This window comes from Bactrocera tryoni, unplaced genomic scaffold (assembly GCF_016617805.1).
Source record: "Bactrocera tryoni isolate S06 unplaced genomic scaffold, CSIRO_BtryS06_freeze2 scaffold_243, whole genome shotgun sequence".
Taxonomy (NCBI): Eukaryota; Metazoa; Arthropoda; class Insecta; order Diptera; family Tephritidae; genus Bactrocera; species Bactrocera tryoni.
Window position 1 is genome coordinate 322,927 of NW_024395970.1, and position 9,192 is coordinate 332,118.

The 9,192-nt window shown below is 31.3% G+C and overlaps 1 protein-coding gene across 2 annotated transcripts; it reads right to left on the minus strand.

The window, feature by feature from the left end:
• Positions 1 to 5,723: 5,723 nt before the first annotated feature.
• LOC120780242 (hornerin) lies at positions 5,724 to 9,042 on the minus strand. Of its 2 annotated transcripts, none has more exons than XM_040112500.1 (5): positions 8,407 to 8,719; positions 7,734 to 8,337; positions 7,469 to 7,669; positions 7,243 to 7,406; positions 5,724 to 7,101 (listed from the first exon to the last, which is right to left on the minus strand). In XM_040112500.1, exons 1-5 carry the CDS (start codon positions 8,717 to 8,719, stop codon positions 7,055 to 7,057), a joined length of 1,329 nt encoding a protein of 442 aa, XP_039968434.1. In that variant the 3' UTR covers positions 5,724 to 7,054. The 2 variants fall into 2 exon arrangements, with proteins under 2 accessions (XP_039968434.1, XP_039968435.1); XM_040112501.1 differs by having other exon boundaries at positions 7,055 to 7,101; positions 7,734 to 8,283; positions 8,407 to 9,042.
• Positions 9,043 to 9,192: the final 150 nt, after the last annotated feature.

The following is a 9,192-nucleotide window of genomic DNA, read 5'->3' on the forward strand; positions in this document are numbered from 1 at the left end:
TTTTATTTTTTAATGCGGGTGCCAAAAGGGGTATTTAGGAGAATCAGCTGATTTTGGGAAATACTTAAACTTGTATACTAATGGTGCAGTTAGACTTCACCGTATACGCAACAGACGTAGTAGAATGAGCAGAAGTTAGTCTAGCACTTCATTATACAGTGGTTGCCATATTGCTTGCTTAGCTTTTATTTTTATGATGACCAGGTCTATTTAGTGATTGTTCAGTTGTACCACACACCTTAGTTTTTCTGTTTAAAATGTTCATTATATTTTCCTTATTTGGCATTATGAATCCGAAAAGGTAACTTATGATTGGTAAACAGCTTGAACGAAAGAAGCTCATATTTCTTGGTATTTGCTGTTTGTTTTTAGAATCTTACTATTTGGATGATGAATTGAAAGTGGAACTTGTTCAACAGCACACTAAGGTGTCAGCGTCGCATTATTATTTTAGGGTTAAACATTTTTTATTGAAAATGGGGGATAAGATTTTATTGATTCTATTCAGCCCATTTTTCACATATTATTTTTAGAAAAAGACTCCTTTCGAATTTCTATAATATAAATATCTCACAGATTTACCAATACTTTCAATAAGTAAGTTTTTGTCATAAGATTACCCACCCCAAACGCACTTATCGTGCAACGTTTTATCCCGTTATATTAATACAAAGACCAAACTCTACATGTCCCTCATCATTCTCGTCCTGCTATATGGTACGGAGGCATGGATAATAGCATCATCTAGTGAGTCAGAGGAAGAACTCCACTTCGCTGAAGAGATAAGACGGAGAAGGACCACGCTGCACTTGGTATCTCGAATTAACGCCAAATATTGAAAAGAAGTTGTTAACTCCGCTGTAACCGAGTAAGCGGTGTCTACGCTAGTCAAGAAGAAGAGAAGGAAAATGAAGGAATCATATGTAATTTAAAATTGTGTTATATGGGAAGTAAGCGTGCGTATAGTTCGATTTCCTATAACATATTAATTACAGAAAAATTTGGTTGAAATCGGTCGAAAAGGTTTCGACATATGTGATTTCACCTAAAAGTAATTGGAGCCATGCCCATTGTCCAAAATTGATATTGGCTCTTATAAAGCCATCTCACACCAACTCTAGTATACAAATTAATGTCTCTAGCGCAGTTATTTATTGATTTATCACTGCCAGTTGTTTATAAGAAAATCGTTATGTGGGGAGTGGCAATTTATTTATTTTCGATTAATGGCATTTTGTGGGGGTAACTGCAGTCCGATTACGCCCATCTACGAACTCGTTCTTATATTGCCACAGAACATGTGTACTAAGTTTCATTAAAATATTTAGATTTTACTCAAGGTACAGCTTGTACGGATGACAGAAGGACCGACAGATAGTCAACCGGATTTCCGTTTGTCCTGCCATTCTGATCATTTATGTATATATATGTATAACCTTATATCTGATTCGTTTAGTTTTAGGAGATACAAACAACCCTGGCACACCATTTGCTTTCATCGTTTCATTGTTTTAGTATGAACTGTCATGTAAAGCGAGGAAAGTTGTATGTGAATGAGCCTTTAGTTTGTCAACCAGTGATCTAGGATCTAAAAAAATGTTAATTTTAAAATAATTTATTTTTTGTTCTTTATTATATGTATGCTTGGGATTAAATTTTAGTTTTCAAACCGGTATCTGCAATTAAAAATTTTTAATCTGGTTTATGGGAATACGTTTTTTTCAACCCGTATTTGGGATCAACATTTATTTTTAGTTAAGATTTTCGGGATTACAAATTAAAAAAATAAATTTAATTCAAATGCTCATTCTACAAATTTTTAAGCATTATTTGCAACTCTGTTATGAACATATGGTCATGTACAAATGCTTACCTTATTACGTTAGCAGTTGCGGACAAAATGTTTATTTTAAAATGTACATATATATTAATTTAAGTTTTATAAACGTTATTAAAACCACGAAATTGTTTAAAAATATGTTTATTGAGTCATCTGTAGTACAGGTGTTATTTATTTTTTTTACACATAAACGAAAAATAGTAAAAGAGGGATAAAATTAAACAAATCGACTCATAAGAACAAAAAAAAATTTAAACGAACTAAATAAAATAACTTTCGTTAGAAAAAATAAAGCAATAAATTCGTTTCAATCAGTAATTTTAAGTTTGTGTCTTGAATCTTTAGTATTTTAATTATTTTATTTCAATTTATAATGGTTTAATATAAATGTGTATATAAATCAGTCTTCATAATAGCTTGTACGTATTATACGTACTGGAGTGCTGTTGTTTTCGATCATTTGAAATAAACTTTCACATTAGTACATTTTAGGTAAGAAATTTTTGTTCAGAAGTTTAGTCAACTATTTTTTTTTATGAAAAAAGCGATATTATTCAATCGAGTAAGCTTTACAAAATGATCTGCTTTTCAACTCAAGTTTTTTCTCTATTTTTGAACATCTTTGTTTTATGCCATCGGGTTTTTATGCAGGCGCTTTAAGAATATTTGTGCTATATGTATTATTTCCTAAGAACTCTTTCTAATAAAGCAATTGTTGGCAATTACAGCATTTGCTGCGTTTTAAAACGTTTATCAAAATGTGTGTTTTCTGTTCTTTTAAGTATTTTTTCTTTGTCAGTTGTAATAGAAGCTTTGCGCTTTGTTATTATAATTTTTTTGTACTTCTTCATTAGATAAATTTGTTGTTTTCATATTTCAATATTAAAATCAGTCTTTCACTATATACTTAGTTGATATTTTCTTTTTATGAGCTTAATCGCCAAAACATTTTTCGCAGAGAACGTCTGTCAGACATTCAGTATATGTTGCACCCGAAATTAGTTGATTCGTTTCTTATATCTTTTTAGTTAAAATTTTGCTTGTAATAGCAAGCGTGTTGCAGAAATGTCTTTTCAGATTTTATATTCAGACAACCATTACTTTTGAGCTGTTTTGTTTGTTGTTATGAATATTTTAGTAACAATAGCACGCTGTTATTATTTCTCATATGTATATTTTCGTTTCTTAATTTTTTATTTAATTCATACTGTTTATCTATTGCACTTATCTAATGTCTTGGTTATTTTTTTGATCAAAAAATCATAAATTTGTAATAATAAATCAATGAGATACAAACAGAAACAGTTGTAAACTTATATATTGGCATAATTTTAACAAAAATTAAACAAGTTCAACAAAACATATAGATATGTATGTATGTAATTCAAAGGAATTTAAAATTTACCATTCCTTGGTTTATCCATTTTTGAATTCTTTCTTGCATCCGGGTTGAGCAAATATTTTATTTTTTGTTTTTAATTTTTTTCTTTGTTTCGTTTATGGCAAAACTTTTTTATATCACTTATAACGCCTTTTCAGCCTGTAAAGCAGAGAACTAAACTAAGAAGTTATTTTTCTTATATGTATGTATGTATGTAGGGAGCAGTGACTTTGAGCATTGCGCTCTTCAATTAATCACATTAATATCACAGTTTGTTATTTGCACTTACCATTCTTCACTTTCTATTAGTTAAGTAGATTTCTTTAATATATAATTTTCGTTCAAAAAAATATACATATAACTCGTTACAGAACGAGTAAAAGTTTCGTGAATTATTAACAGTTAAAAAATAAATATGTCTGGTACACTGTATGTATGGATCATTTCAAGGTAATTTTCTTAGATAGTGTTCTGATATTTCCAAAAATTCAATTACCTCGTTAATAAATTTCGGGATTTAAATTAAATGAATCCTTTGCTGCATATTTTAAATAGTACAATAAAAAATTTATGCCCATATTGGATTTCAAAAAATAAAAAATTACTAATTCAATAGATTTTGCAATTTTACGATTTTAACACGAATAGTTCTGTGACAATATGTTACAAGTAGTTAGAGGTAAATTTTTTTGATCTCTAATAAAAATTGAGCATTTTCAATACATAATTCGTTGCTTTCAACTGCGAGTCGCGAATTAAGTAAATTGGAATAACTTTAATTGCCGCCATTAAATAAAGCCGACTTACGCTACTTTAACCTACTGTTGATGTAATCAATATTGGTATAGGTTTCATTCCGGGCTATACTTTTCCACTGTGTTCAAATGGATTGACCTTGATTTTTTTTGATATTTTTAACACATGTTTTCAGTTGAGTTCAGGCTCTAATCGCATATTTAGCTACTATGAAATTTCAAGCAGCAATTAATATTTGCAAAACATCAACGTTACACTGAAACTTGTTTTTTATGATACATATTAACGTTGAAACACACTGTTTCTAAGTGTTTCGAGTATTTATAAAATATATATTTTCACAAATTCGATTAAGGTGTTTAATACTGATTTATGTAATTTCATGTTCTTCATAATCTGTTTTTAACCTTAATTGACTTTAAAGCACTTTTTTCGAAATGTTTTTGTTATGTATTACTTATGAAAACTTCCAATTTTAAAATATTGAATGTTTCTTCATGCTCCTTTGTCATATCTTGTTATGGCAACGTATAATTATTGAGATAATTATATCATTAGATTTTTTACAACCCCAAGATAAGAAATTAAATTTCAATAAAAATATTCAAAAAAAATATATATATGTTTGTACGACCAGATAATAAGACTCGGTGATCACTTAAATTCTACTGTAAAATAGTTCTTCTTTGAGAAATTTGAGGGTTAAGGAGGTCTGCTGTATAACAGTGGTGGCTTGATTTTTGTCAGCACTTGCATAAATTTTTTTTTGTTTTGTTTTTTGTGTCCAAGGATTGTAATTTCAAAACTTTTTTAATTAGTCTAGATCAGGATTACAAATCTTTTACTTCAAAATTGTTACTCCCAAAATCGAACATTTTCCAAAATGTGATTTGAAATTAGATTTTAAATTTTTATAAAAAAAATTTAAATTGAATATTTGATTTTTAATCCAAGATGTTTGGGATTAAAAATGTGATTTTTTAAATTTAGTAGTGAAAATTGTAAATCTTATTTTTAATATCAAAATCAGAATTAAGTTTTGGATTAAATATTTTTTTTTAATTATAAGCATGAGATTATAATTTTTTTTTTTTTAATTTTTAATTACAAGCTTGGAATTTTGCACTTTTTTCTTAGTTTTCAACTCGGTTTTTGAATTAAATATTAATTTTTGCGATTAAATTTTTTTGAATCTCATATTTCCGGTATTTGGTACAAGAAATTTAAAAATCACTTTTAATTTAGATTTTGTGGATTACAAAAACATATTTAATTCAAATGTAAACACAATTGTTTTTTGTATTATTTGTAACCCTGGTCTAAATCCGACTTTATGTAAAATTGTTTATTAAATTAAGCGGAATCTCTAATGTAAATGCGTTTAGCCACCTTTTTAAGCGTTATGCTGACTTTTTTTTTCAAAATTAAACTATTTTGTGTAATTTTATCACAGAATTGTTGCACTCAAAGCACTTATTCTAAAAGTTAGCATTATAAAATTAATAAAACAAAACTGACATAAATGTAAAACATAAAAGTTTGTGAAACTTTGCTTTCACACTTATTTTTTGCTATGCCAAAGCGAATCGTTGCCGCTGCATTCACAAACATATTTGCATATATTGATTGCTTAATGTAGGCGCTGTTATTTGCGCATTTATTATCGTTTGTTGGTTTTTGTAGTTTTATTTTGTTCTTTTTTTTAAGATGGCTGTAATTTGGAGTAAAATTAATGAGTTACAACAATTTGGGTACTACTAGCTTTTTATTGAGTTTTAGCTTATAGTTTCTGTGTTTTCGTAGTTAATATTTGAAGTTCTAACTTGTAGCATTTCTAACATACACGTTGTCCGACTTGGATTAAAATAATTGCTAAAATGTTCTACAATGCGTTTATGTTTTGAAGTGTGCTTGCTTTATATTTTCCCATATAATATATACGTTTTTAGAGTAACACACCTGCATATTTTGTTTAACAGTGTGTTATCAATTATTTTATATGTGTGGAAAATGAATTGAATATTTTAAGTTTTTATACAAAAATGTATGTATATTGTTAAGCCATTAAACAAAAATAAAACATAGTAAATTTGTCAAATTCTCTTAAAACATACAATTTTCTGACAATTTCCGCGCAAGAAAATATCAATTTTAGCTTAAAACTAAATACCTATAGCAATTTTGAGGTCACTACAATTATTAACTAGTCTATTAGTTTAATACATTCGTTCATGCTTTCGGCAAAAGTTGCTTAAATAATTTAGCTTTTTCTTTAGATTGCCTGAACTGAATTATGAAAACAATAATAATATGTTATTTACTCCTGAAAATTAAAAATAATGAGTATAGGTGCAATTCATGTGTTGTTTATTGCATAGTTATTCAATAAATTGTATTCTAGTCAAAATTTTAAAATATATATCGAAAATCAATTGTCAAAAGTTAGCCTTAAATATAAGCTAAAATAATTCATGAGAATTATCTGGTTATTTGCATAGCAAGTTACTTCTTTTGTCCGTTTAGTTTTTGCTTTTTTTACCGGGTTTTGTTAGAGGATTGTTTGATTGATTGGGACGCGAATGGAGGGAAGAGTACGGGACAAAATTCGTTTTTATTATGTTGTAAGTTATGACAAAAAAAACTTGATTACTTTTCTTTCTTAACATTAAACATCTAGTAGATCAAATGGATTATACATTATGTTGCTAGAAATTGCATATGATATCTTAATGCACGTACACACATATGGATATATTTAGGGTTTTCATTAACACAAGTACTTTTAATTCTTGTATGCTTCACCAACAATTTTTTCGACGTACTATAGTATAATCACCCATATACATATAGTTTTTTAATTGTTTCAATTTTACTTAAATCTAAACGTTAAATAATGAAGTTAATTTATATGCTCATCATATTTGGCATAAACTCTTACGTGTTTTCACTTTCACATTCTATTCACACAACAATTGCAACAGTTACCGATTCCTTCCTGCAAGTATGTATAATTTGGAAGTCTTTTTACGCACAGCGTTGAATTGTGTTTCATCGTCAAAACGGTTTAGATTTTTGTTTTAATAATAGCCAGCTGCATTTGAATAACCTTGCTGATACTGTGAATCTGTTTTTAGACGAGTTGGAAAGAATTGTCAATAGAATTACAAAAAAAAAATTAACAATGTTTAAACTAAATAAGATTCTTCACAATTATATTATTTTTACGAAACTTGATTTAATTTTAACTTATGTAAGTGAAACTTACCATAACCAGCATAAGCGCGTTCATCATAAGCTTGCTGTCCATGCTGCGAGTAGTCTGCTTGTGGTGCTGTATTATAATCAACAGCTGGCGCACCATACTGCTGGGTATAATCTTGGCCGTACGTCTGGTAACGCGTATCTTGTTGCGTACCATAACTACTAGAACTGCATAAATAACCAAAAATATATACACAATATTTTAACCACAGAATTTATATAATTCATACCTATAAGTCTGATATTGGCTTTGATCGTATTCGGTCCCTTGTGTGGAATAAGCACTACTAGCCTGTGGTGCCGCCTGTGCATGTGTAACATACCCACTTTGTCCATAGCCATTATAAGATGATTGTGCGGCTGGCGCAGCATACGATTGAGCATACGGATCGACTGCTTGGGACTGATCATGTGTGGCATAACTATGATGGCTATATATAAACATATGAACAAAATTCATAAGTTTTATAAAGGTTTAATTTTAATAATGTATACCTTTGTTGTTGTTGATGGTGACTAGGTGGAGCACCATAACTAGATGGTGGAGCCATTGGAGCTGCATGTTGCATTGGTTGATGATACTTCGGTACCATTGGTCGTTGTGAATATGGACCACCCTCATAACGACCACGCTTTGGTCCAGGCGGACCACCTGGTGCACCACGTTTCAATGATGGTACCGGTGCAATTTGTGTATTAGCGCTATGCGGTTGAGAGTGCATAGGAGCACGTGAAATCGATTGACCATAGCCACCACGCCCACGTGGTGGACCTCCGCGTCTCATCGGCATTTGACCATGTTCTCCACCAGGACCCATGCCATGCATGCCACCATTTATGTGTGAATTATATCCACCACGTCCCCGAGAGAAGGATCCGCGTCCACGAGGTGGTCCTCGAGATGGCATACCGCTTACACTACCATTAGAACTAACTGCAACCGGGGCTGCAGCAATGACTTCAGGTGCTGTAGCGCTACCATTATTTGTTTCTGCCAATTCTGGAGCTGCGCCGTCAGCTGCTGGGGCTGGAGTGGCTGAGCTTGCTGTTGGTACAGGTGAAACTGTTTTATTGTTTTCTGCACCCGTATGTTGCTTTGCTATTGTGTGTGTATTGTGAATGATTTCATTGATATAAACAAAAATCTAATATATACTGTTATACTTACGTTGAGCATAAATGGGAGGTCGGCCACCACGCATTGGTGGGCCACCTCCGCGTGGCATATAACTTCCACGACCCTGATAACCTGAACCTCTTGGCGCACGCATACCACGTCCACCCGGCCCCATACCTTGAGGTGGAGGTCCACCACCTCCCATCATACCACCACCACGACCCATATAATGGCCCCTACCCATGCCTCTACCGCGACCGCGCTCAAAGCTTCCTCGCATTGGTCCACCTCTGCCGCGATAACCACCACCACGTGGAGCTGGTGGACCAGAGGGCGCAACCATTCCTGCTGGGGGTGCTTCCATTTTTATTTCACTTCAAATTTTAGCTAATAAAACCTGTAAACTGCTTCTTATAACAGAATTATTTTCTTTTATGTGTACTTTTATGCATACAATCAACCCGGCAGTTGTTCAGAATGAAAAATTTCTTATGCAATTATATCCTTATAGAATTAATTTGTTGCGCACTGCTTACTTATGATGCTAAGATATACACTTATTAGGACTTTTAATATAATTTAAAGTAATTTTCTGCACTTTATTCCACAAAATTAGGAGATTTATTGGCAGAAAAAATTGCAGCACTTAAGAACTTTGTGAAAAAATATGGCGTCGCACTTGATATCGATTTTTGCTTAACAGGGATGTATTTAATGCATAAAGACCGCCTCTCCAATAAGGTTGCCATTGCCATACATCAAGGTTAAAAATTCATGTCTATTTTTTCATTTTATTTAAAAATCAAACAAATATTTTGATAAAGGAGAGAATGCATT

Excerpts from the sequence above, each read along its gene's own strand:
- LOC120780242 (XM_040112500.1), bottom strand. The coding sequence starts at position 8,719 with ATGGAAGCACCCCCAGCAGGAATGGTTGCGCCCTCTGGTCCACCAGCT. Across the intron at positions 7,670-7,733 it reads CACCATCAACAACAACAAAG|CCATCATAGTTATGCCACAC; the intron begins GTATACATTATT and ends GTTTATATATAG. Across the intron at positions 7,102-7,242 it reads ACGCGCTTATGCTGGTTATG|ATTCACAGTATCAGCAAGGT; the intron begins GTAAGTTTCACT and ends GTCTAAAAACAG.